The sequence below is a fragment of the Thalassophryne amazonica genome, chromosome 4 (assembly GCF_902500255.1).
Source record: "Thalassophryne amazonica chromosome 4, fThaAma1.1, whole genome shotgun sequence".
NCBI lineage: Eukaryota > Metazoa > Chordata > Actinopteri > Batrachoidiformes > Batrachoididae > Thalassophryne > Thalassophryne amazonica.
Window position 1 is genome coordinate 108445164 of NC_047106.1, and position 26865 is coordinate 108472028.

The window sequence follows — 26865 nt, forward strand, 5'->3', positions numbered from 1 at the left end:
TTTAATGAATGTATAGGTGTTGCTATGATGCATTAGTTCCACACTGCCTCCATGAAAAATAATTTGGATATACAGTACATGTTTGTGTTGGCGAACTCAGGTATCTTGCTACGTGCAAATTATGGGTGCAGATAATGATTATTTTTCCAATTGATCAATGTATTAATTTTTTTATTAACATTTGTTATTAGACTATTGATTATTTGTGGATTATGTGATTACCAGTAACTTTTTGTTAATTTACCAGTAAATCTGTAACTACCAATTACTTTAAGCCTTGTATTAAAATATTTGGTCACAAAAAGTAATTAATTCATTTTCTATATCCACTTATTACAGTTCAGGTTCACGGGGGACCTGGAGCCTCTCCAAGCAGTTATTGGTCGAAAGGTGGAGTACACCCTGGAGAGGCCACCGGTCTATCACAGGGACACAAGTAGATGTACAAACAATTTTGCATTCTCTCTCACACCTATTGTCAATTTACGATTTACATTTCACCTAACCTGCATGTCTTTGGAAGTGGGAGGAGGTGGGAACCCACGCAAACATGGGGAGAACATACAAACGCCACACACACACACAAAAAAAGTCTTTTTCTTATTAAAGAATACCCAAAGACTCGGCTCAGTCAGTTTCAGCATCACTCTCATTCCCACCACCAACTGCATGGATGCAAACAATATATTTGGGTATTAACAAAATTTAGTGTATATATTTCTTGTGAGAATACCTCCAGTCATCAGTGACAGATTTCTGGATACATGTGCACCCACTTTAATTCAAGGTTCAAGTTCAGACACCAAAGTAGGATGAGCCAAACATGGCCCACAGGCCACAAATTAGCAGCCTTAATTCTGGGGCAGCACAGAAGATGAATTAATAAGCTCCTGTTTGACAAACCATCGTACAGATTACAACAAGAATCACAATGTTTTTTTAATGACACATTACCGTTAGCAGCACAGATGTCTGGTGTCATACAGGAGTTACTGAGAAGGAGTTTTAACAGCACCACCAGACCGCATGAACAGTGAGACAGCATTTCATGAAAAAGAGGTGTGCAGTGAAAAAATATTATATTTAAGATAAAATATATTCAGAAGTGGACGATAAATCTGACTTTCATCACATCGATATGAGTCAAACGCTATAGAGTAAATGCGTTCGATGCGTTCTGTTGAAAGTTCCAACCTTAGTTGGGGTGGATGGCATCAGCTAAATGCTATGAGTTTTTAATGTTGCGTTGCTGTCAGTTGAGAGGGGAGATCAAAAAAATATTAAGACGATTAGCACACTGTCAAATCACTATAAAAATGAGTTACTCCACAGAAGTTTGAGTGTGGGGGAGCCAGAATAAAGTGTGGGGGATGCACTGAAATGATTGACATCCAAATTAATGGATGGTGGCATTTGTCTTTGTCTTTATTAACAGAGGTTTTTTGGCCCGGCAGGGGCTCTAGTTGGCCTGGTGGCCTGCCAGGCCTATAATACTGTACAGGAAACATGTTTCCTGAGACCTAAAAACACAAAGTAAAATCTTTACATGCAGTATTTCATAGGGCTGTAATTTACAATGGCAGCATGGTGGCTTAGTGGTTAGCGTTGCTGCCTCACAGCAAGAAGGTCATGGAATCGCTTCCAACCTGTGGCCTTTCTTTGTGGCGTTTGCATATTCTCCCCGTGTTTGTGTGGGTTCCCATCGGGTGCTCTGGCCTCCTCCCAAGTCGAAAATCATGCAGGTTCAGTGAATTAGTGAGTCTAACTTGGCTGTAAGAGTGTGTGTGTGTGTGTGTGTGTGTGTGTGTGTGTGTGTGTGTGTGTGTGTGTGTGTGTGTGTGTGTGTGTGTGTGTGTGTGTGTGTGTGTGTGTGTGTGTGTGTGTGAATGTGAATGTTTGTCCATCTATATGTGGCCCTGTGACAGACTGGGATCCTGTCCAGGGTGTGCTATGACTCTCACCCTATGACTGTTCTGATAGGCTCCACCCCCCCTTGTGACACTTGATTGCAGTAAGTGAGTATGGAAAATGAATGTAACTTACAATTATTTTCAAAAAAGTTATACTCAAATGTCTCGTTTTGTCCACAACCCAAAGATATTCACTTTACTGTTAGAGAGAAGAAACCAGACAATGTTCACACTGAAATCAGAGAATTTGGACATTTTAAAAAACAAAGATTCAAAATGATTAAAATACCAAAGTAGTTGTCAGTTAATTTAATCATTGATTAATTGTTGCTGTTCTTTGCCACTTGCAGTGAGCTGGATTTTATATGAACATCACAGTAAAGCAAGACTTGTTTTGTGTGTGTGTGTGTGTGTGTGTGTGTGTGTGTGTGTGTGTGTGTGTGTGTGTGTGTGTGTGTGTGTGTGTGTGTGTGTGTGTGTGTGTGTGTGTGTGTGTGTGTGTGAGTATGAGAGAGAGAGGGAGCGAGAGAGTCTTGCCGTGACCTTGACCTTCTTTCACTTGCTGTAATATTTTGTGAGAGACATCTTTAGTCCTGCCATCTTCCCGGCTGCTGAAAGCCCGGCTCTGTCTCCAGAGTCTCTCCATCTCTGTTTCTCTCTGCATCACTGTGTTCAGATAGAATACTGGATATTCTGTTGCCATGGCAGCAGCAACTGACATCACTTAGCGTAACTGTGAAGCCAATAATTGTACCATTTCGCTGCACAGCCTACTGATGTTTAACTGATACTTTAAGACAGAGAAAGCAGCATCCAAGCAGAAGTGCTCATCCCGCTCTGCTGTTCATAAGCAAACCTCCCAAGATAAAAAAAACACACCCTACTGGTGCTTTGATTCCTCACTATTTGTTTATCTATTTTAGTGCCTTGTCTGAAGTGGACCAGAATCCACTAGGCCAGGGACGGACAGCCGCTGAGCTCAGACGCTTTAGCTTGCAGGCAGCCTCCAGAGGTGCAGGCCAGTGTCTTAGGCAAGAACATTTGTGTTCCAGTCACCCGGACCTCCTGCCAGTCTGTTATCCCTCTGTCTGCTGCGTTCCCTCAGAGTGCTGCGAGGCAGACTACCCTACAAAATCACACAAACCCCAAGCCTAATCTTTCTTTGTCCTTCTGCTTCTGGCTGCTCTGAATACAAGCTTGAGCTCCCCTCATGCTGCCTGCTATCTGTGAGTGTGTACTGACAGATGTCACAGCTTGGGTCCTATCTCTGATCGCATAAGTCACGGTTTTACGGGTGCAGTTCGCTGTGTCTTTAAAGAGTTTGGCTGACATCAGGCAACATCATGTGGAGTGATAGTCGAAGGAGAGGGAAACAATTCTAATCTTGTGAAAAGCTTATTAACATGTTACGTTTGAGAAATCACTTAAGCACAAAAAATAACCTTGACACAGCTTTTAAGAACAGAGCAGAGTTTTCTTAATGACACCTCCAACAAACGCCGTAAGTCTGCAGTGTTAAATTAACCAGTGGTAGGTGCAGGTAACTTGAAAGATAGCCTCCATAGCCCTGCGACAGACTGGTGTCCTCTCCAGGCTGTTCCCCGCCTCACACCCTATAACTGCTGGGATAGGCTCCACACCCCCCGAGACCTTTAATTGGAGTAGGTGGATATAGAAAAATAGATGGATGGATGCCTTCCATAACTGCTAATCCACTAACTGAAAAGTAACTGTGATAATGCTAAACTGATAAACCACTAAAATTCAGGGTTGCCAACTCTCATGCATCTGGCGTGACAGTCACGCTTTCCACATCAGTCTCACGCTCTCATGCACAAGCAAGAAATGTCACACCAAAATTAAAAATTTTCCCATTAATTTTCTGTTGATGACTAGATTAGACTAGACCAGACCACAGGGCATTGTTTTTTAATGAAAGGAGAGGAGTTTAAGGCGCACCCCTGAAACAGCTGTTAACATCTGCTGACAACGTTCTCACTGCAGTATTCTCTGATTGCTGATTCGCTGAAAATCTTGCACCTGATACGTCAGCTATGCATGAAGAGTTCAGAGAGAATTCGAGCACAGGTTCAAATCTTGTTTCCGAGTTGGTCACTTTTTGGATGACAAGGTAACCCAATAAATAGCCTAACAAATCAAATAATCTATTGTCTAATAAAATTGGGTCCCTTGTCACTACAGACATAGCCTAATCAGTCTAATTGTGTGTTCAGACAGTAGGCTACAGACTTGCAAATGAGGCAATTTCAAGGACATGTCGTACGTTAATGTCGCGGTTAGCAAGCATTCATGGTCTTAGGTCTATCTGTGCACATGCACTAAAACAATGTTGTCACTGTTGTATTTTATTACTAAATTATTACTGACAAAGTGTTTTGGACCACTGAATGAATATGAAGCATGTTGAGAAGCATTTGTTACAATTAAATATGGCGACACCTGCTGGCCAATCTTTAACATAGCACTCACATGGAACACTGAAACAGGCACTGTTATGTATGTTAAATAATAAAGGTTGAATGTGCATCTTGAAATTTTTGACTATATTCTCATTTAAAGACAATAATTACTTGTGTTATAATTTGATTGTGCCATCATAAAGTACAGTATACAATAGAGATATCAATTGTGAAATGTTTGTGCAACTAGCACAAACTCTTATGACCATAGCTGTCCAAATTAAAGGGATTTGGGGGCTTTAAAAGGTTTTTTTTTGTATTTAAATCAAGATCATTTCAGCAGTGTTAGCCTTGAATTTGTTCAGTTTCAATTCAATTTATTTCATTTATATAGCGCCAAATCACAACAAAGTTCTCTCAAAGCACTCCACACAAGTAAGGTCTAACCTTACCAACCCCTAGAGCAAGCACACAGGCGACAGTGGAAAAGAAAAACTTCCTCTGATGATTTGAGGAAGAAACCTCAACCTTCCTTCTCTTTAGTTTTGTAGAATACTCACACGGTACAGAAGTTGCTGCCATATGAAGATAGATTTTGTCCACCTTGTAAAGAGTTGGATAAACAGCTGCCTCTGTCCTCTCTATGTCTCCTTGCAAATTCACTGCAGAAAATGGTTGAGAGAAGCATTAACATGGCGAAAACACTTCAGCTTTTGAGGGGCTTCGCCCCCCAGACCCGCCAACCAGGACCCTCTTGACCCCTGGCCATTTTAAGCATTTTCTTTATTTGTCTCTCCCTCGCCTGTAGATAAGCTTGCTGAAATATTTCAGAAAAAGGAGGAAAATGGAAAGAAGAATCAAGCAGTTTCCCTTCTATTATTATTTTTATTAGTAAACGAGAACTGTTTTTTTCCTTTGCTTCTAAATCCCTGAAAAGCAAATCTAAAGAGGTGAAATTCTAATATATTATAATGTAAAAAATTAGGGTTGGGTATTGGAATCAATCTAATTATTGTAGCTAACTTTTTTGTTAGCAGATAAGCTTCTCAGCTAACTTCAAAAACCATCAAATTTAGCTTCCGATAAATTTAGTTCTGATAACTTTTAGACCACTAGCATTTTTTACAGAGTTAGTAATGGTGAAAATCATTTATAAACCCTGTTAGCTCCTGACTGTTATGTATTTTGCAGCAGTGAGGCAGCTAAGAGGAGCTGAGCTCAACTCTACCTCAGTAGAAGGGGCCTGGCCGCCAGGCTGCTATGAAGAAAATTCAGTGGTCCAGCAGTGAGGCTGATGTCCTCAAAAGGAAAGCAGGCGTCACATATGGTTTTGATTTATAAACCAAATTAATCTGGTTAGTTTAACTACATGTGTTGGGAAAGTGTCAGTACACGGACCCACAACAGGGGGCGCAAATGAACGGACAATGAAGAAAGTCAAATAACAAGGCTTTACTGTTGTGAACACGCACAACAAATACAACAAATCACAATTTCGGTCTCAAGTTAAATTCCAACGGTGTCGTGTGGGCAGGCTCGACGATAGGAGACGTCTGTCCAAGACAAACCGGAACCACCCGATTTCCTCTGCCACCGAACCCCGGGAATACTGGAACCGCCAAGTCCCGAACTCCCAGGTGGTCTCTGCCTCCGCTCGTCGGATCCGGTACTGCTGGCGAGGAACAGACACAGTCAGACGTGGGTGCGGCTGCACCCAACAACACGTGGGGTGGAAAACACCACCTCCACCTCTAATCAGAAAACAACACTGTCTAGTAACTAGAATACTTATCGAATATGTTCCTTTCACAAATGATGAAGGGCTGGCTGAGTTCGTTACCTCCTTGGTAGAGCGATATCTCGGCAAATGAGGTGGAGATGCCGTCCTGCTGATATACCTACTCAGTGATTGGGATCAGCTGTCTCCAGTGATAGATGACAGCTGTCATCCTGGCTGCTCCCGTAAGGCGGCAGCGCCCTCCGGTGCCTGGAGCCCGCACTCCAGGCAGGGCGCCCTCTAGTGGTGGTGGGCCAGCAGTACCTCCTCTTCAGCGGCCCACACAACAGGACCCCCCCCTCAACGGGCGCCTCCTGGCGCACGACCGGGTTTGTCAGGGTGGCGACGGTAGAAGTCGGCCAGGAGGGCCGTGTCCAGGATGAAGCCCTTCTTCACCCAGGAGCGTTCTTCGGGGCCGTACCCTTCCCAGTCCACCAGATACTGAAAACCCCGGCCCATCCGTCGGACGTCGAGGAGCCGGCGTACGGTCCAAGCCGGCCCTCCGTCGATGATCCGGGCAGGAGGTGGCGCCGGACCCGGAGTGCAGAGGGGTGAGGTGTGATGGGGTTTAATCCTGGAGACGTGGAATACTGGATGAATCCGCAGTGAGGCCGGAAGCTGGAGCCTCACTGTGGCGGGATTGATGACCTTGAGTATTTTGTACGGGCCGATGTATCGTTCTTGCAGTTTTGGGGAGTCCACTTGAAGGGGAATGTCCTTGGTGGACAACCACACTTCCTGCCCAGGACGATACGTGGGAGCCGGGGCCCGCCGCCGGTCTGCATGGTTCTTCGCCCTCATCCGGGCCCTCAACAAAGCAGAACGGGCGGCACGCCACACCCGACGGCACTTCCGTAGGTGGGCCTGGACCGAGGGCACACCGACCTCCCCCTCAACCACCGGAAACAACGGGGGTTGATACCCCAAGCACACCTCGAAAGGGGAGAGGCCGGTGGCTGATGACACTTGGCTGTTGTGGGCGTACTCGATCCAGGCCAGGTGGGTACTCCAGGCCGGGCGCCCTCTAGTGGTGGTGGGCCAGCAGTACCTACTCTTCAGCGGCCCACACAACAACATGGTTTTGATTTCTAACCCAAATTTATCTGGTTAGTTTAACTACATGGTTTTGATTTATAAACCAAATTAATCTGGATAGTTTAACTAGATTAATGTCAACTCTGTCATTTGTACAAAGTGAAACTATAACACATATCTTATAATTTTAAAATAATGTGCTAATTCTGAAGTTTGAATATTAACATGCACATATGCCAAACTTCATTATGGGTAAAATGAGCCTGGTTCATTTAACCAGCACAAAACTTGTGTTGTGTGTTGTTTTTTTTAAAACAAATAAATGTGTATTTGTAAAAATACACATATGTAAATATTTGTCTTTTTTTTTTTTCATTTGTTAAAAAAGGCATTTGCAAAGCTGAAAATTCTGTTTGTTAAGTTGCGATTCAGCCAGGCAGCAACAACCGTGTGATATAACTGGGTGTCATTCACACTGCTATCCAGTAGATGCCAGTGTTCTATGCAATTTTGCTGTGGAGATCTGTCGTTCTGGACATCCCAACTAGACAACACGTACTGTGTTTTGATGGACATGGACTAACACCTGTCCACTATGACATGCGTGTGTCTGCTTGCTGTCATCATGTGGACATAAATAAAAACATTTATCATATACCTATAAGTGATACGCCAATATGATTGGATAAAACACTAAAGAATAAATAGCAATACACTCTTTTCGAGGACGGGTGATATTTTTCATACCACCCAAGTAATCAGCCAATCCGGACAGCGGAGTGGCGCCACAACGAAGAGGCACGGTCAGAGGAACTGTGAAATACTGGTGAGTCACTATTAATAATTTCTTACGTGTCCAACCTCGTAGGTTGATCGTTAAAATAAAATTTGTTAGTTCTGAAAGCCATCATAATTATTTATAGGAAAACGTTCTATTTTTTTCTACTAAGGATTGAACTTTGAGTGTTTATGCAGGAGAGAAAAGTGAGAAAATGTTAATGCCTGTTTGAGAAAAGTGTATAAAGTGTGTAGTGAGGGGTTTTACAGCCTTAAAACATCTATAATAATTGTAAAAAAAATAACGCTGACAACTTCACAGATTTCGCCTATCGCGGGTTATTTTTAGAATGTAACTCCCTTTCACGGCCTCGCAGTTTCGCAGATTTTTTTAGTTCAATTTTGCTATTGCAATTTGCTTCTTCTTCTTCGTTTTGTTTTTTTAACAGTGCATTGTGTTCTGCATCCTTATCAGGCGGGCCGGTCGCGGCACCGGTCGACATCACCGCGATTGCTGACACTGCCTCCGATGCGCTTACTGAGTGCCCACTGCATGGTCTCGGTAACCGCAGCTGCAGAGCTCTGTGGCCATCACTTGGATTCTTTGCGGGTCTCGCATCCATACCCCCGGAGGCATTGAGTGAAGGGAGAGCACGCACATTGTGTTCTGCGTGCATTTATCATTTATAGGTATATGATAACCATATACATGGTATATGATAACCATACACCCTGAGGCCTTCGCCTCAGGGTGTATGGTTTTCTTCAGGGTGTATAAAGCCATATTCATTGGTGAGCAACTTGATAACTGATAATATCGCTGTGGTGACAGGCTGCAGTGAGCGCGCACGCTGCAGCCCACTGACAGGCTACCCCCAGGTTGAAACAGACCTTAACATCATAACACGCAGCGGGCGATCTGACTATCACATCACTCACGTGAGCTCTGTTCCACATGATGCAATGTCAGTCCTGCACCATCCACAAGACATGCGTGAATGGGCAAAACAAGCGCGCGGGCCGGCTGGACATGCGGCAGCAGATGTGGACATGATGAGACAAGTGAACTGCTTCTCATTCATGTCATTTCATGACTGTACATCTGTGACCATGGGTCAGCTACAGAGGAACAGACGGATCATATTTGTATTGCTCGCTTGATAAGAGGGATTCAATATAATGCAGTGTTTTTATATGGTGTGGGGTTTTATTTTTTTTTAAATACGTCCTAAAATATGTCCTTCTTGATATCAGGCAGTTTCCTGCATCTTTCACAGGCCAGCGATGGTAGCTCAGTGGTAAAGTTTCTGACTGGCAGCCAGAGCTTTTGGAAAGCGCGGGTTCGAATTCTGTGGGTGACATGTACGAGGTCTATTAGAAAAGTATCCGACCTTATTATTTTTTTCAAAAACCATATGGATTAGAATCATGTGTGATTGCGTCAGACAAGCTTGAACCCTCGTGTGCATGCGTGAGTTTTTCCACGCCTGTCGGTTGCGTCATTCGCGTGTGAGCAGGCTTTGAGTGAGGAGTGGTCCAGCCCCTCGGCGGATTTTCATTGTCAGGAAATGGCGGAATGATTTGGGCTTTTTTTCTATCAGAATTTTTTCAGAAACTGTTAGAGACTGGCAGCTGTAAACCATTCGAAAAATTTATCTGGCATTCGGTGAAAATTTTACGGGCTTCACAGAGAATAAGGACTGTTACTGCAGCTTTAAGGACAGCTTTAAGGACGGCTTTAAGGACGCTTGGCATGCCGCGCTCCGTGCCGCCATCGAGAGCCACAAACCACCGGATCATTTTTAAACGGATGGCTCTGTGGAGCCGGGACCGCCGTGCACTTTCTCTGGTTATCACAAGAGCTGGACATCAACCATTTTCTGGCAGATTTCACTTTTAACAAGAGATTTTGTCATGGAAAGCCGAGCGGAGGCTTCGCGCATCACGACCGATTTGCTGATGGAGCGAGACAAAGGAACACCTCCGTTTTGGTTTCACAGGACGGCTTTGAGATGGCATTCAGACAGCTGTCGGTGGTTTTTCCATCGAGTGATTATCCGAGAAATTGTGGATGTGTGCCTGGACATGCCAGAACATGTCCCATGAGGCTTCATCACGGTGTTGCTTTGCGCCATGCGGCACCGCCGCAACGCGCAGAATTCCTCCGTACGTCTGTCTCAATGTGCCAAAAAGTGCTGATGTCCACGTCTTTTCACAATTCCTGTGCTAGTCAGACGACGTCCCGGATAAAACACAGCGTCCTGTTTGGAAATGAACAGCACATTCCACTGTTACAGGAGTTTTGTCATGGAAAGTGGAGCGGAGGCTTCGCGCGTCGCGGCGGTGCCGCATGGCGCACAGCAACGCCATGATGAAGCCTCATGGGACATGTTCTGGCATGTCCAGGCACATCCACAATTTCTCGGATAATCACTCGATTACGTCAAAACTACTCCATGGCTAGCCTTGGTTCGTGCATTTTATTAAATCATATTTTTGGGGATTGCGTGGCATTTCTCCTAACGATTTGCTTTGGTGTGGACATTAAATGTTATGAGCCGCTTACTTTCTCAGTAATTGTGGACCTAACAGATGAAACTACCGACTGCTGCTAAAAGACCTAACAGTGTTAGCATTCATCATTTAATGCTACAAGAATTTCACTCAACATCAACATTGCAGCAGAGACGTCTTAGATGATCTGTTAGGACGTTTAACCACACAACAAGCCATATTATTCCAGGTGTTTGTAATAAAATATTCCTAAACAAACAGACAGTCCCCACAACGGCTAGCAGCCGCATCGAGCAGACTATGAGCTACGGTCAGACTATGAGAAGAGAGTCGCTCTGCTCAGCCTCTGACACTCAAAGCGAAAAATATTAAAATTATTAAAACATCTTAAACTAATATGTTTTTTTTTTAAATTCACCCCCGTACAGTTATCATGGAGGAGGAAACTATCTACAAAGTCTAAAACCATTTTTTTTTGTACCAGACTGTAAACATATTTATTTCTGCTCTAAGGTTGGACATTTTAACACAGTGGACAGTCAAGGAACTGCAGTATTTCTGACTTCTGGGAAGATGTCAAAATACATCGTTTACTGCTTGGTTGCCCATGGAATTAGGGGTATGTGACCACAGCATAGGAAAAAATATAAACCCCAACAGGAACATGCATGTATGATTTTAGGGTTTCCAAACATTTATGACTGTTAAATGTTATTCAGCAACAAAATTTAGGCAACTTAAATTTAGTGGCAGCTAGTTGTTCTGCTGTTGGTTGTTAAAATTAGCTGAAAAGCCAATCCGCAATGAAAAAGTTACAGTGCATCCGGAAAGTATTCACAGCATTTTACTTTTTACACATTTACATGTTACATACACATGTTACAGCATTATTCCAAAATGGATGAAATTAATTATTTTCCTCAAAATTCTACTTACAATACCCCATAATAACAATGAGAATTTTTTTTTAGATTTTTGCAAATTTACTAAAAATAATAATTAAAAAATCCCTTTTCAAAATGATGCACATTATCTCTTTGTGTTGATCAATTTGATTTGATGCTCCAGTGGAGTTGATTTAATCCTCCAGTACAGTTGATTTAGCACTATTTTGAATGGCACCATATGTACTTGCAACAATGTTAATGTAACACTGCAGATTTTGCAGTGTACTCTGTCTTTCCAGCATGGTGTGCATGATCTGAATTGTTCTGCACTCACAACAGCTCTCTATCTCTCAGCACACTGACTGCTGTTAGATGTGTGCACTGGGATGTCTCACTGTTCTCTGCTGCACTTCTCCAGGTGGTGAAGGGCATAATGTAATCTCTGCTTCAATTTTACTCCACCTCCCGCTGTTTGTAATTCTCTTTTGTGACCTCTTTGCTGTGCTTTCTTTGACAGCATTACTGCAAAGCTGGAGAGAGCTTTGGAGAAGGTGGCGCCACTCTTGAGGGAGATCTTTGTAGACTTTGCAGCCTTCTTGTCACGCACCCTGCTGGGCAGCCATGGGCAGGAGTTGCTTATAGAAGGTACATTTGTTGTATGTCCCTGTGTTGGATATGCAATGATTTTTTTTAACTTATCTTTTAAAAAGTGTAATTTCAACAACTGTTTGCCAGAAGGCACGTGGGAGACTCCAGCTTTAGACTTGATCTGTTTTCTTGTATGAAAATCCTTCTCTGTTCTGTTGCACCATGATACAACAGACAAAATCTGCACAATGCACAATAAAAGAAACTCAGGACAAAGGCCATCATTTAATTCATCATCCAGTTATTCCAACAGTGGCATGAATGTAAATGTTGATTTATGCTACAGAACCATTCTGAGGAGTTTATGAAATTGACCAAAAAAAAAAAAAAAAAAAAAAAAAAAACAACCAAACAAACAACCAAACAAACAAACAAAAAAACAATTGTGTAATTGTGTAAAATCAGATCCAATCAGGTTTTTTTTTTACAAGAAAATAGGTCACATTTAGACTCCCATGTGCTCATGGCAAACTGTATGGGAAATAGCATGTGTTCTTTGTAAGAAAATCCTTCTCTGCCCTACTTCACCATAAAGGTGTGACCAAAGTTCCTCCGATCACAGCAACAGAAGCTTAAAACTCCTTCATAGTTCCCATGGGTATCATGGTGGCTTCCCTCACTAGTCTTCTTTTTGCATGCTTACTTAGTTTTTAAGAACTGCCCACTCCAGATGGATTTACCACACAGTATCATACTGAAGTAAATTAATTCAGGCATGTTCAGTTTACAGGAAGCATTTAGAGGCTGTTATTTCTGCAAAAGGAGGACCTACTGAATATTGATGTATTTTTTTTGTTGTTGGGTTGCCCAAATTTATGCACCTGCCTAATTTTGTTTAAAGAATTATTGCACACTTTCTGTAAATCCTATAAACTTAATTTCTCTTCTCAAATATCACTGTTTGTCTGCTATATGATATATTTAACTGAAATTTCTGATCCAGACAACCAATAATTTAGAAAGGAAAATCATGAAAATTATCAAGGGCACTGTGTGTGAATGGCCAATCACACAGTGTGAAGACATGTCAGTTACCCAATGAGAATTTTCCTTCTGCACGAGCACAGATATTGACGAGTTTTACTTGTATCATGTTCGTACTTGTCAAAAATGCTTTATCCGTACTGGATACTCGTCTGAAATGAGTATCCGGCTCAACCCTAGCTACAAGACCAATTCCAATGAAGTTGGGACATAGTGTAAAATGTAAATAAAAACAGAATACAATGATTTGCAAATTGTCTTCAACCTATATTCAGTTGAATACACCACAAAGACAAGATATTTAATGTTCAAACTGATCAACTTTATTGTTTTTGTGCAAATATTTGTTCATTTTGAAATGGATGCCTGCAACAGGCATGCACTTTAATTACAATCTGAACGGGCCAGCGTGCACCGCGTACTAGCTAAAGTGCATGTTTTTTTCAGTTAAAATGTACCTGCTGTTTACGGCATGCCAGAGCATTGCAGTGATATGACATGCTATCACCTTTTATCATCATTCACTTGAGTCTCATGAATGGCACAAATTGCTCTATGAAAATTAATGATGACAGCATACACATGAGGTGGGCTTCATAGATAATTGGCAAAGCTTCTGGGGAAAACCTGGTCTTGTTAGGAGAGACGGCATCCATCCCACTTTAGATGGAGCAGCTCTCATTTCTAGAAATCTGGCCAATTTTCTTAAATCCTCCAAACCATGACTATCCAGGGTTGGGACCAGGAAGCAGAGTTGTAGTCTTACACACCTCTCTGCAGCTTCTCTCCCCCTGCCATCCCCTCATTACCCCATCCCCGTAGAGACGGTGCCTGCTCCCAGACTACCAATAACCAGCAAAAATCTATTTAAGCATAAAAATTCAAAAAGAAAAATAATATAGCACCTTCAACTGCACCACAGACTAAAACAGTTAAATGTGGTCTATTAAACATTAGGTCTCTCTCTTCTAAGTCCCTGTTGGTAAATGATATAATAATTGATCAACATATGATTTATTCTGCTTACAGAAACCTGGTTACAGCAGGATGAATATGTTAGTTTAAATGAGTCAACACCCCCGAGTCACACTAACTGTCAGAATGCTCGTAGCACGGGCCGGGGCGGAGGATTAGCAGCAATCTTCCACTCCAGCTTATTAATTAATCAAAAACCCAGACAGAGCTTTAATTCATTTGAAAGCTTGACTCTTAGTCTTGTCCATCCAAATTGGAAGTCCCAAAAACCAGTTTTATTTGTTATTATCTATCGTCCACCTGGTCGTTACTGTGAGTTTCTCTGTGAATTTTCAGACCTTTTGTCTGACTTAGTGCTTAGCTCAGATAAGATAATTATAGTGGGCGATTTTAACATCCACACAGATGCTGAGAATGTCAGCCTCAACACTGCATTTAATCTATTATTAGACTCTATTGGCTTTGCTCAAAAAGTAAATGAGTCCACCCACCACTTTAATCATATCTTGATCTTGTTCTGACTTATGGTATGGAAATAGAAGACTTAACAGTATTCCCTGAAAACTCCCTTCTGTCTGATCATTTCTTAATAACATTTACATTTACTCTGATGGACTACCCAGCAGTGGGGAATAAGTTTCATTACACTAGAAGTCTTTCAGAAAGCGCTGTAACTAGGTTTAAGGATATGATTCCTTCTTTATGTTCTCTAATGCCATATACCAACACAGTGCAGAGTAGCTACCTAAACTCTGTAAGTGAGATAGAGTATCTCATCAATAGTTTTACATCCTCATTGAAGACAACTTTGGATGCTGTAGCTCCTCTAAAAAAGAAAGCTTTAAATCAGAAGTGCCTGACTCCGTGGTATAACTCACAAACCCGTAGCTTAAAGCAGATAACCCGTAAGTTGGAGAGGAAATGGCGTCTCACTAATTTAGAAGATCTTCACTTAGCCTGGAAAAAGAGTCTGTTGCTCTATAAAAAGCCCTCCGTAAAGCTAGGACATCTTTCTACTCATCACTAATTGAAGAAAATAAGAACAACCCCAGGTTTCTTTTCAGCACTGTAGCCAGGCCAACAAAGAGTCAGAGCTCTATTGAGCTCAGTATTCCATTAACTTTAACTAGTAATGACTTCATGACTTTCTTTGCTAATAAAATTTTAACTATTAGAGAAAAAATTACTCATAACCATCCCAAAGACGTATCGTTATCTTTGGCTGCTTTCAGTGATGCCGGTATTTGGTTAGACTCTTTCTCTCCCATTGTTCTGTCTGAGTTATTTTCATTAGTTACTTCATCCAAACCATCAACATGTTTATTAGACCCCATTCCTACCAGGCTGCTCAAGGAAGCCCTACCATTATTTAATGCTTCGATCTTAAATATGATCAATCTATCTTTGTTAGTTGGCTATGTACCACAGGCTTTTAAGGTGGCAGTAATTAAACCATTACTTCAAAAGCCATCACTTGACCCAGCTATCTTAGCTAATTATAGGCCAATCTCCAACCTTCCTTTTCTCTCAAAAATTCTTGAAAGGGTAGTTGTAAAACAGCTAACTGATCATCTGCAGAGGAATGGTCTATTTGAAGAGTTTCAGTCAGGTTTTTAGAATTCATCATAGTACAGAACAGCATTAGTGAAGGTTACAAATGATCTTCTTATGGCCTCGGACAGTGGACTCATCTCTGTGCTTGTTCTGTTAGACCTCAGTGCTGCTTTGATACTGTTGACCATAAAATTTTATTACAGAGATAGAGCATGCCATAGGTTATTAAAGGCACTGCGCTGCGGTGGTTTGAATCATATTTGTCTAATAGATTACAATTTGTACATGTAAATGGGGAATCTTCTTCACAGGACTAAAGTTAATTATGGAGTTCCACAAGGTTCTGTGCTAGGACCAATTTTATCACTTTATACATGCTTCCCTTAGGCAGTATTATTAGACGGTATTGCTTAAATTTCATTGTTACGCAGATGATACCCAGCTTTATCTATCCATGAAGCCAGAGGACACACACCAATTAGCTAAACTGCAGGATTGTCTTACAGACATAAAGACATGGATGACCTCTAATTTCCTGCTTTTAAACTCAGATAAAACTGAAGTTATTGTACTTGGCCCCACAAATCTTAGAAACATGGTGTCTAACCAGATCCTTACTCTGGATGGCATTACCCTGACCTCTAGTAATACTGTGAGAAATCTTGGAGTCATTTTGATCAGGATATGTCATTCAAAGCGCATATTAAACAAATATGTAGGACTGCTTTTTTTGCATTTACGCAATATCTCTAAAATCAGAAAGGTCTTGTCTCAGAGTGATGCTGAAAAACTAATTCATGCATTTATTTCCTCTAGGCTGGACTATTGTAATTCATTATTATCAGGTTGTCCTAAAAGTTCCCTAAAAAGCCTTCAGTTATTCAAAATGCTGCAGCTAGAGTACTGACGGGGACTAGAAGGAGAGAGCATATCTCACCCATATTGGCCTCTCTTCATTGGCTTCCTGTTAATTCTAGAATAGAATTTAAAATTCTTCTTCTTACTTATAAGGTTTTGAATAATCAGGTCCCATCTTATCTTAGGGACCTCGTAGTACCATATCACCCCAATAGGCGCTTCGCTCTCAGACTGCAGGCTTACTTGTAGTTCCTAGGGTTTGTAAGAGTAGAATGGGAGGCAGAGCCTTCAGCTTTCAGGCTCCTCTCCTGTGGAACCAGCTCCCAATTCAGATCAGGGAGACAGACACCCTCTCTACTTTTAAGATTAGGCTTAAAACTTTCCTTTTTGCTAAAGCTTATAGTTAGGGCTGGATCAGGTGACCCTGAACCATCCCTTAGTTATGCTGCTATAGACCTAGACTGCTGGGGGGTTCCCATGATGCACTGTTTCTTTCTCTTTTTGCTCTGTATGCACCACTCTGCATTTAATCATTAGTGATCGATCTCTGCTTCCCCTCCACAGCATGTTTTTTTCCTGGTTCTCTCCCTCAGCCCCAACCAGTCCCAGCAGAAGACTGCCCCCTCCCTGAGCCTGGTTCTGCTGGAGGTTTCTTCCTGTTAAAAGGGAGTTTTCCTTCCCACTGTAGCCAAGTGCTTGCTCACAGGGGGTCGTTTTGACCGTTGGGGTTTTACATAATTATTGTATGGCCTTGCCTTACAATATAAAGCGCCTTGGGGCAACTGTTTGTTGTGATTTGGCGCTATATAAAAAAATTGATTGATTTATTGATTGATACACACAATGGAATGCAACTTATTATACCTTAACTAAAGTGACATGATATATACAATGAAATGGCTAAACCAATAAACCAGTAAAAAAAATTTAGCGGAAGCTACAGCTAACCACTCACTGCTAACTTTTAGTATTGACTCCGGTACACTCTCAGCCACTGACAGTTTTGAGTTTAAGTACTGCCGACGCTTCTGAGTAAAATCAAAACCGATCATAAACCCAACACAAACAAATAGTCAGAGCTTCTGTCTTTGTGCACCCTGCCCACTGTTGTAAGCAAGTGTTATTTACTTTTAACAAGCAACAGCACAAACGATTGGCAGAAGACAACAAAAGGAAGGCAGTTTTCACTTATGGTTTGATTTATAAACCAAGCTAATTCCAGGCAGTTTATCAACATTAACGTCAACTCTGTGATTTTGTGTGTTGTTTTTTACAAATAAATGTGTATTTGTAAATAACAACCTCCTTCCCTCAGTAAGAGCATTGAAGATGGGTCATGGCTGGGTCTTCCAGCATGACAATGACCCCAAACACACAGCCAGGGCAACTAAGGAGGGGCTCCGTAAGAAGCATTTCAAGGTCCTGGAGTGGCCTGGCCAGTCTCCAGACCTGAACTCAATAAAAAATCTTTGGAGGGAGCTTAAACTCCAAACCTGAAAGATTTGGGAAGATCTGTATGGAGGAGTGGACTAAAATCCTGCTGCAGTGTGTGCAAACCTGGTGAAAAACTACAGGAAAGGTTTGACCTCTGTAATTGCAAACAAAGGCTACTGTACCAAATATTAACATTGATTTTCACAGGTGTTCAAATACTTATTTGCAGCAGTAACATACAAATACATTATTAAAAAATCATACATTGTTATTTACGGATTTTTATTTTTATTTTTTTAGATTATGTCTCTCACAGTGGACATGCACCGAAGATGAAATTTCAGACCCGTCCATGAGTTCTAAGTGAGAGAACGTGCAAAATCGCAGGGTGTTCAAATACTTCATATATATATATACATATATATATACTTCATATATATAAAAGCTACACATTCGGGCTGGCCACACAGATTTGCCTGACTGTGTGAAATGCAGCTCGAATTTGCCTTAATGTGGCTTGAATCCTCATTCTTATGGCATTCATGCTCATTTGTGATCTAGTGTAACAGGGGTATCAAGTTCTTCTTCTTGTTTCTTCTTATGTGGCTTTACTTCTTGTCACTTTGGCTTCCTGGTTCACATGCACCACTGTTTCCTTGTGGATTGTTTCACATAGTATATAACCACTCACAGCACATTACTCCTTTGCCAGATTGTCTTGCTGATATGCCTGTTCTCTCGCATTTATCCCTGTGTTTGCCTTTCAGTTACTGATCTACCTCCTTGTTTATTATTATTTTTTATTTATTTTACAATTATTGTACAGACTGCTGCTCCTCAGTGCTGTATTACATGGTGTTGTCTGCTGAAAATGAAACTGCTGAAAATCTGCCATCAAGTTCTCTCCTCTGGGGTCCTAAATTTTGCTCGGACTATTACATGAAGATGATCTGGAACCAGGATTTTGTTTTGCTTTTCTCATGGGCCCTTCACACATAGTGCAAAGTTTGGACGGCGTTTGGATGAAAATGGCGAAAAACAGCGCGGAACAGTTTGAAATTAGCACACTACGAAACATCGCGCTGACGGGCAGGCGTGCACAAACCCGGTGTGAGAGTTCTTGCACGCACTGGTGTCTTTTGGGCAGGAACACACACTGCCAGCTCCGGCACATCGCACCGCTTATGTGGAGGAAATATAAAAACCAGCCAGTACCTCTGGGACCACATTGCGCCGTTTATATGGGAAAAAAACAAAAACTGACAACCCACTGAACGTGAACCCGCAGCATCCAAAAGCCCTGATTGCCAGTCAGAGACTTTACCACTGAGCTACAGAGCTGTTCTTTGAAAGGTGCAGGAATCTGCCTCATATCAGGAAGGACATGGAATTATTCACACACCATGTAAAAACACTGCATTTATCAAGGGGGCAATACAAATACAACCCCAATTCCAGTGAAGCTGGGACGTTGTGTAAAATGTAAATAAAAACAGAATCCATCCATCCATCCATCCATTTTCTTCCGTTTTATCCAGAGTCGGGTCGCGGGGGCAGCAGCTCAAGCGAAGCCGCCCAGACCTCCCGATCCAAACACACCTCCCCAGCTTCTCCGGAGGAACCCCAAGGCGTTCCCAAACCAGCCAAGAGATGTAGTCCCTCCAGCGTGTCCTGGGTCTTCCCCGTGGCCTCCTCCCAGTGGGATGTGCCTGGAACACCTCTCCAGCGAGGCGTCCAGGGGGCATCCGGAAAAGATGCCCGAGCCACCTCAACTGACTCCTTTGAACGTGGAGGAGCAGCGGCTCGACTCCGAGCTCCTCCCGAGTGACCAAGCTCCTCACCCTATCTCTAAGGGAGCACCCAGCCACCCTGCAGAGGAAACTCATCTTGGCCGCTTGTACTCGCGATCTCGTTCTTTCGGTCATGAGCCAAATCTCATGACCATAGGTGAGGATCGGAACGTAGATCGATCGGTAAATCGAGAGCTTTGCCCTCCTACTCAGCTCTCTCTTCACCACGACAGTCCAATACAGCGACCGCATCACTGCAGACGCTGCACCGATCCGTCTATCGATCTCACGCTCCATCCGTCCTTCACTCATGAACAAGACCCCAAGATACTTAAACTCCTCCACTTGAGGCAAGGACACTCCACCAACCTGAAGAGGACAAAGCACCTTTTTCCGGTCGAGAACCATGGCCTCGGATTTGGAAGTGCTGATCTTCATCCCGGACGCTTCACACTTGGCTGCAAACTGCCCCAGTGCACACTGAAGGTCCTGATTTGACGAAGCCAACAGAACCACATCGTCCGCAAACAGCAGAGACGAGATTCTGTGGTTCCCAAACCAGACCCCCTCTATACCCTGGCTGCGCCTAGAAATTCTGTCCATAAAAATAATGTACAGAACTGGTGGCAAAGGGCAGCCCTGGCGGAGGCCAACGTGAACTGGAAACAGGTTTGACTTACTACCGGCAATGCGAACCAAGCTCCTGCTACGGTCGTACAGGGACCGGATAGCCCTTAGCAAAGGACCCCGGACCCCGTACTCCCGGAGCACTCCCCACAGGGTGCCCCAAGGGACACGGTCGAACGCCTCTCCAGATCCACAAAACACATGTGGACTGGTTGGGCGAACTCCCATGAACCCTCGAGCACCCGATGGAGCGTGTAGAGCTGGTCCAGTGTGCCGCGACCAGGACGAAACCACACTGCTCCTCCTGAATCTGCGGTTCGACCATCAGTCAAATTCTCCTCTCCAGTATTCTGGAATAGACCTTACCGAGGAGGCTGAGGAGTGTGATCCCCCTATAGTTGGAACACACCCTCCGGTCCCCCTTCTTAAACAGAGGGACCACCACCCCGGTCTGCCAATCCAGAGGCACTGTCCCCAATCGCCATGTGATGTTGCAGAGGCGTGTCAGCCAAGACAGCCCTACAACATCCAGTGCCTTAAGGTACTCAGGGCGGATTTCATCCACCCCAGGAGCCTTGCCACCGAGGAGCTTTCTAACCACCTCGGTGACTTCGGCCTGGGTAATGGATGAGTCCGCCTCTGAGTCCTCAGTCTCTGCTTCCTCTTCGCAACACGTGTCAACGGGATTGAGGAGATCCTCGAAGTACTCCTTCCACCGCCCGACAACATCCTCAGTCAGGGTCAACAGTTCCCCACCCGCACCGTAAACAGTGCTGGTGGAGAGCTGCTTCCGCCTGCTGAAGCGTCGGACGGTTTGCCAGAATCTCTTCGAGGCCGACCGATAGTCCTCATCCATAGCCTCCCCGAACTCCTCCCAGACCTGAGTTTTTGCCTCTGTGACCACACTGGCTGAGGCACGCTTAGCCTACCGGTACCTGTCAGCTGCCTCTGGGGTCCCACCTACCAACAAAGATAAGTAGGACTCCTTCTTCAGCTTGACGGCATCCCTTACTTCTGGTGTCCACCACTGGGTTCGGGGATTGCCGCCGCGACAGGCACCAGAGACTGTGCGACCACAGCTACGAGCAGCCGCATCAACAGTGGAGGTGGAGAACATGGTCCACTCGGACTCCATGTTTCCAACCTCCCCTGGGATCTGAAAGAAGCTCTCCCGGAGGTGGGAGTTGAAGACCTCGCTGACAGAGGGTTCTGCCAGTCGTTCCCAGCAGACCCTCACGATACGTTTGGGCCTGCCAGGTCTGGCTTCCTACCCTCCCAGCGGATCCACTCACCACCAGGTGGTGATCAGTCGACAGCTCTGCCCCTCTCTTCACTCGAGTGTCCGAGACACATGGCTGAAGGGCAGATGATAAGACTACAAAGTTGATCATCGACCTCCGGCTCAGGGTGTCCTGGTGCCACATGCACTTATGGACACCCTTGTGCTCGAACATGGTGTTCGTGATGGACAAACTGTGACTAGCACAGAAGTCCAACAACTGAACACCACTCGAGTTCACATCGGGGAGGCCGTGCTTCCCGATCACCCCCCTCCAGGTCTCACTGTCGCCGCCCACGTGGGTGTTGAAATCCCCCAGGAGAACTATGGAGTCCCCAGTCGGAGTGCTATCTATTACCCCTCCCAGGGACTCCAGGAAGGTCGGGTACTCTGCACTGCCGCTCGGCCCGTAGGCCAAGACAATGGTGAGAGACCTGTCCCAGACCCGAAGGCGTAGGGACGCGACCCTCTCATTCACCGGAGTGAACTCCAACACTTGGCGACTGAGCTCTCCAGGAGTTGGGTACCAGAGCCCAAGCTATGCGTGGAGGTGAGCCCGACTATCTCTAGTCGGTATCTCTCAACCTCCCGCACAAGCTCAGGCTCCTTCCCCCCTAGCGAGGTGACATTCCACGTCCTAACAACCAGGGGCTGTGAGCATGGACCGGGCCGCCGGGCTACCCGCCCCTCGACCCGCCACCCAATCCTCTCTGCACCCGACCCCCATGGCCCCATTGCAGGTGGTGAACCCACAGGAGGGCGGGCCCACGTCACTCATTCGGGCTGAGCCCAGCCGGGTCCCTTGGGCTAAGGCCTGACCACCAGGCGCTCGCGCGCGAGCCCCAACCCCAGGCCTGGCTCCAGGGTGGGATCCCGGCTCCGCCATACCGGGCGAAATCTCGGTCCTTGATCTTTTACTGGTCATGGAGGTTCTGAACTGCCCTTAGTCTGATCCGTCACCTAGGACCTGTTTGCCTTAGGAGACCCTACAGGGAGCACAAAGCCCCCGACAACATAGCTCCTAGGATCATCCGGGTACGCAAACTCCCCCACCACGATAAGGTGGCAGCTAGAGGGGGAGTAAAAACAGAATATGATTTGGAAATCCCCTTCAACCTATATTCAATTGAATTCACCACAAAGACAAGATATTTAATGTTCAAACTGATAGACTTTGTTGTTTTTGTGCAAATATTTGCTCATTTTGAAGTGGATGCTTGCAACACATTTCAAAAAAGTTGGGACGGGGCAACAAAAGACGGAAAGTTGATGAATGCTCAAAGGACACCTAATTGGAAACAGGTGAGTGTCATGATTTGGTATAAAAGGAGCATCCCCAAAAGGCTCAGCTGTTCACAAGCAAAGATGGGGCGAGGATCACCACTTTGTGAATAACTGCATGAAAAAATAGTCCAACAGTTTAAGAACAATGTTTCTCAATGTTCAGCTCCAAGGACTTTAGGGATTCCATCATCTACAGTACATAATATAATCAGAAGATTCAGAGAATCTGGAGAACTTTCTACACGTAAGAGGCAAGGCCAAAAACCAACATTGAATGCCCGTGACGTTTAATCCCTCAGGCGGCGCTACATTAAAAAACGACATCATTGTGTAAAGGATCTTACTGCATTGGTTCAGGAACACTTCAGAAAATCATTTTCAGTTAACACAGTTCATCGCTACATCTACAAGTGCAAGTTAAAACTCTACCATGCAAAGTGAAAGCCAAACATCAACAACATCCAGAAATGCCGCCACTTTCTCTGGGTCCGAACTCATTTGAAATGGACAGACGCAAAGGTGAAAAGTGTGCTGTGGTCTGATGAGTCCACATTGGAAATCATGGATGTCGTGTCCTCCAGACAAAAGAGGAAAAAGACCATCCAGATTGTTAACAGCTCAAAGTTCAAAAGCCAGCATCTGTAATGGTATGGGGGTGTATTAGTGTCCATGGCATGGGCAACTTACACATCTGTGATGGCACCATCAATGCTGAAAGGTACATCCAGGTTTTGGAGCAATACATGCTGCCATCCAAGCAATGTCTTTTTCAGGGACATCCCTGCTTACTTCAGCAAGACAATGCCAAGCCACATTCTGCACGTGTTACAGCAGCGTGGCTTCATAGTAAAAGAGTGCGGGTGCTAGATTGGCCTGCCTGCAGTCCAGACCTGTTGCCCATTGAAAATGTGTGGCTCATTATGAAGCGCAAAATACGACAACGGAGACCCCGGACTGTTGAACAACTGAAGTTGTACATCAAGCAAGAATGGGAAAGAATTCAGCCTACAAAGCTTCAACAATTAGTGTCCTCAGTTTCCAAGCGCTTATTGAGTGTTGTTTGAAGGAAAGGTGGTGTAACACAGTGGTAAACATACCACTGTCCCAGCTTTTTTGAAACGTGTTTCAGGCATCCATTTCACAATGAGCAAATATTTCAAAGAATTCAAAGGATTCAAAGGAATTTTATTGTCATATGCACAGAAGAACATGTTCCCTGCACAATGAAATATGTCTACTGCATTTAACCCATCCTAATTGCCAGTAGGAGCAGAAGTCGCCATTAGGCGCCCGGGGACCAGCTCCAGATGTACATCCCTGCCTTGGTCAACAGCAGGGCTGAGCAAACCAACACCGACCCATAACAAACAACACACACAACAACACACAACACATAGGCCGGCCCGGTACATAAACATATATATGAAAAGCAAAACACGAGGAAAAAGGAGAAAAAAAAAAACCCTCATAGCCGCTGCATTACACAGCAGCAATGAGGAAAAAAATCCCCATCAGCACAGAAAAACAATAATCACACAGACAAAAACAAGGACACAGGACGACAACCAAGATTTGAAAAGGTCCAGTTTATCAGAACACTCCGGAGGCAGCCTGTTTGGCGCCATTAACGGCCTTGTCTGACAATCCTGGAGGGGGGAGGGGCAGCCCTGAGCAGTCTGAGCAGTCCTAAGCAGTCCTGAGCAGTCAACATCAGAGCTGGAGAAGCTGAGGGGAGGGGGGAAGACCAGGGAGCGAGGCTTAAGTGTTGATCTTCTGAGGAGGTTTTATCACAGCAACCTTGAAGTGCAGCTGTATTTGGGGAAGCCAAATGAATAGCCAGATTAGCAGACGCCTGAAAGATTCCACAGTTCTGAGAACAGAGTGGCTCTCAATGCATCTGAATGTAGAATGTGGTCTTCACAGACGGTCAGAGCGGGTTTCCAGGGCTGCAATTCTTTTCGAGATATTTTCCAACGCGTGGTTAACCTCCGCCGACTGCGCAGCCACTGCCTTCCCAATCGAATCAATCATGTAGGGAAGCCTGGAAGGACCAATCAAAGCTGCTTCCACTTTCTTAATTTTCAGGTAAGCCAGCATAGTGCCCGCTTCACACATCAGAAAGCCGGTCACCACCAAGCCGAATATGTACACATCTTCGACGTCCTCCACAGAAAGCATATAAAGGCACATGACCTGCCATCTCCTCCACGAGTCCATCACGTAACCCATCACATGCGTCCCGGCAGGACAGGTCGCGTCCTTCGCCCCCGAATGTCTTGTAGAAAAAATAGTGTCATTTGCGTTCAGAGACCACTTTAACAGATCCATTTTTGTCGTTCCAGAAGAGCAAAGCTGCAGTCTCACAGACAACACACCACAGAAGCAGGAAAGATAAGGAGGGAGGGAGAAGAGAAAAGTGCGTCCGTCTCGGCCGAGTGCAAGCTGGCAAAAACATATATTAAACAAATATTTGCACAAAAACAATAAAGTTTATCAGTTTGAACATTAAATATCTTGTCTTTGTGGTGTATTCAATTGAATATAGGTTGAAGAGGATTTGCAAATCGTATTCTGTTTTTATTTACATTTTACATAACATCCCAACTTCATTGAAATTGAGGTTGTATGATCTGTCTGTTTCTCTGTAGATGACCCATGGTCACAGACATACAGTCATGAAATGACATGAATGAGAAGACGTTCACTTGTCTCATTCATGTCCACATATGCTGGTGCGTCTCCAACCGGCCATGCGTGCGTGTTTTGTGGACAACGTGCCGTCACATGGGTGATGTGACAGTGAGAACGCCTGCTGCGTGCCTGATCTGATGGCTCGTTTCAACCTGGGATCAGCCTGTCCATGTGCATGCACGCTCACTGCAGCATGTCGCCACAGTGATATATGTTTTTATTTATGTCCACTTGATAACAGCAAACAGACACACACACATCACAGTGGGCAGTTGTTTGTCCATGTACGTCCAAACACAGTACGTGGTGTCCAGCTGGAATGTCCAGATCCACAAATTTCCACAGCCGCTTCAGTGGGAGGACACACCTTCTGTCATCTCAGCACACACACCAAAGCCACACTCGTGTGGGACTTAGACAAATTGCTCTGCAAGTACGAAAGTGATTGTCTGCAGACTATTGTTGTGCCAGGAGTGCGACTGGCCACACATTTTCTAAGTGCCATGTGAGCGGTGTTCGATGTTCATGCGTGTCACCTAGAATTTTGCCAGCACCTGCCGCGAGAGGGTGCGATGGTTTCGCACAGCTCACACAGCTCACACTTTGTCTTTCAGGCGCTTGTGTGCGCAAAAAGTTGTAGCAACAGGCGTATGAGGCATTAGACGCAGGGACGACATTACACGGTTTGTACACAATTCCTGCGTCATGCGCACTAAGTGTGCACTTCATCCAAACTTGGCACTATGTGTGAAGGGGCCCTTAACATTGTGGGACATGGCATTTTGGACCTTGGTGGGCAGATGCACTCTGAATGCCTCTGTTATCTTGCTCACTGATAGTAATTAAGAGTGATTTTACTTCCACAGACTATTTAACTCCTTTAACCATTAGGTCTTGTATCAAATTTTTTTTATTTGCATTTGAAGAATGACTTACTTTTTTCTGTTTTGTACCCAAAGCATTATCTGACAGCATGCTCACTGCACACGATGTATAGAGCCCTGCAAATGAAGAAAGGCCCTGCCTCTCCTCACATCTTAGTGAATGTCAGCAACTTAATAGGGCCAGCTTTGATGGCAAGATGAAGCAAAACTCTTTTGTGGCATGAGGAAAAAAATGTGTGAGTGAGTTGTGACAAAAGCAGTCAGGTAAACAAATATAACAACACTTAATATGGGTGAGAGTGTGAAGGCTCTTCAAGATTCGATTATGACTCAAGCGCTGTGTTTGATTATCAATGCATCTTGATGCATGGCATTTTTTTCTATTTAGGGTTTCTTTATTGTCACTGTGTGACTACTTGCTACTTTTCAAATCAAAGTGTTTGTAATAATCCCTGTAGAAATCATGGCATCTTCTCATTATTTGCATGCATATTTTTTGCTTAATTTTTAAATTGCACTTTAGTTTCAGTGGAATTC

General features: G+C 44.2%; 1 protein-coding gene across 1 annotated transcript in view; it reads left to right on the forward strand.

Moving 5' to 3' along the window:
• Positions 1-26865, forward strand: part of nbeab (neurobeachin b) — a 1103372-nt gene that overhangs the window by 632134 nt on the left and 444373 nt on the right. The window contains exons 32-33 of the mRNA XM_034168398.1: positions 2834-2941; positions 11838-11965. Coding sequence (XP_034024289.1) covers positions 2834-2941; positions 11838-11965 — 236 coding nt within the window. The remainder of the gene's footprint in view (positions 1-2833; positions 2942-11837; positions 11966-26865) is intronic.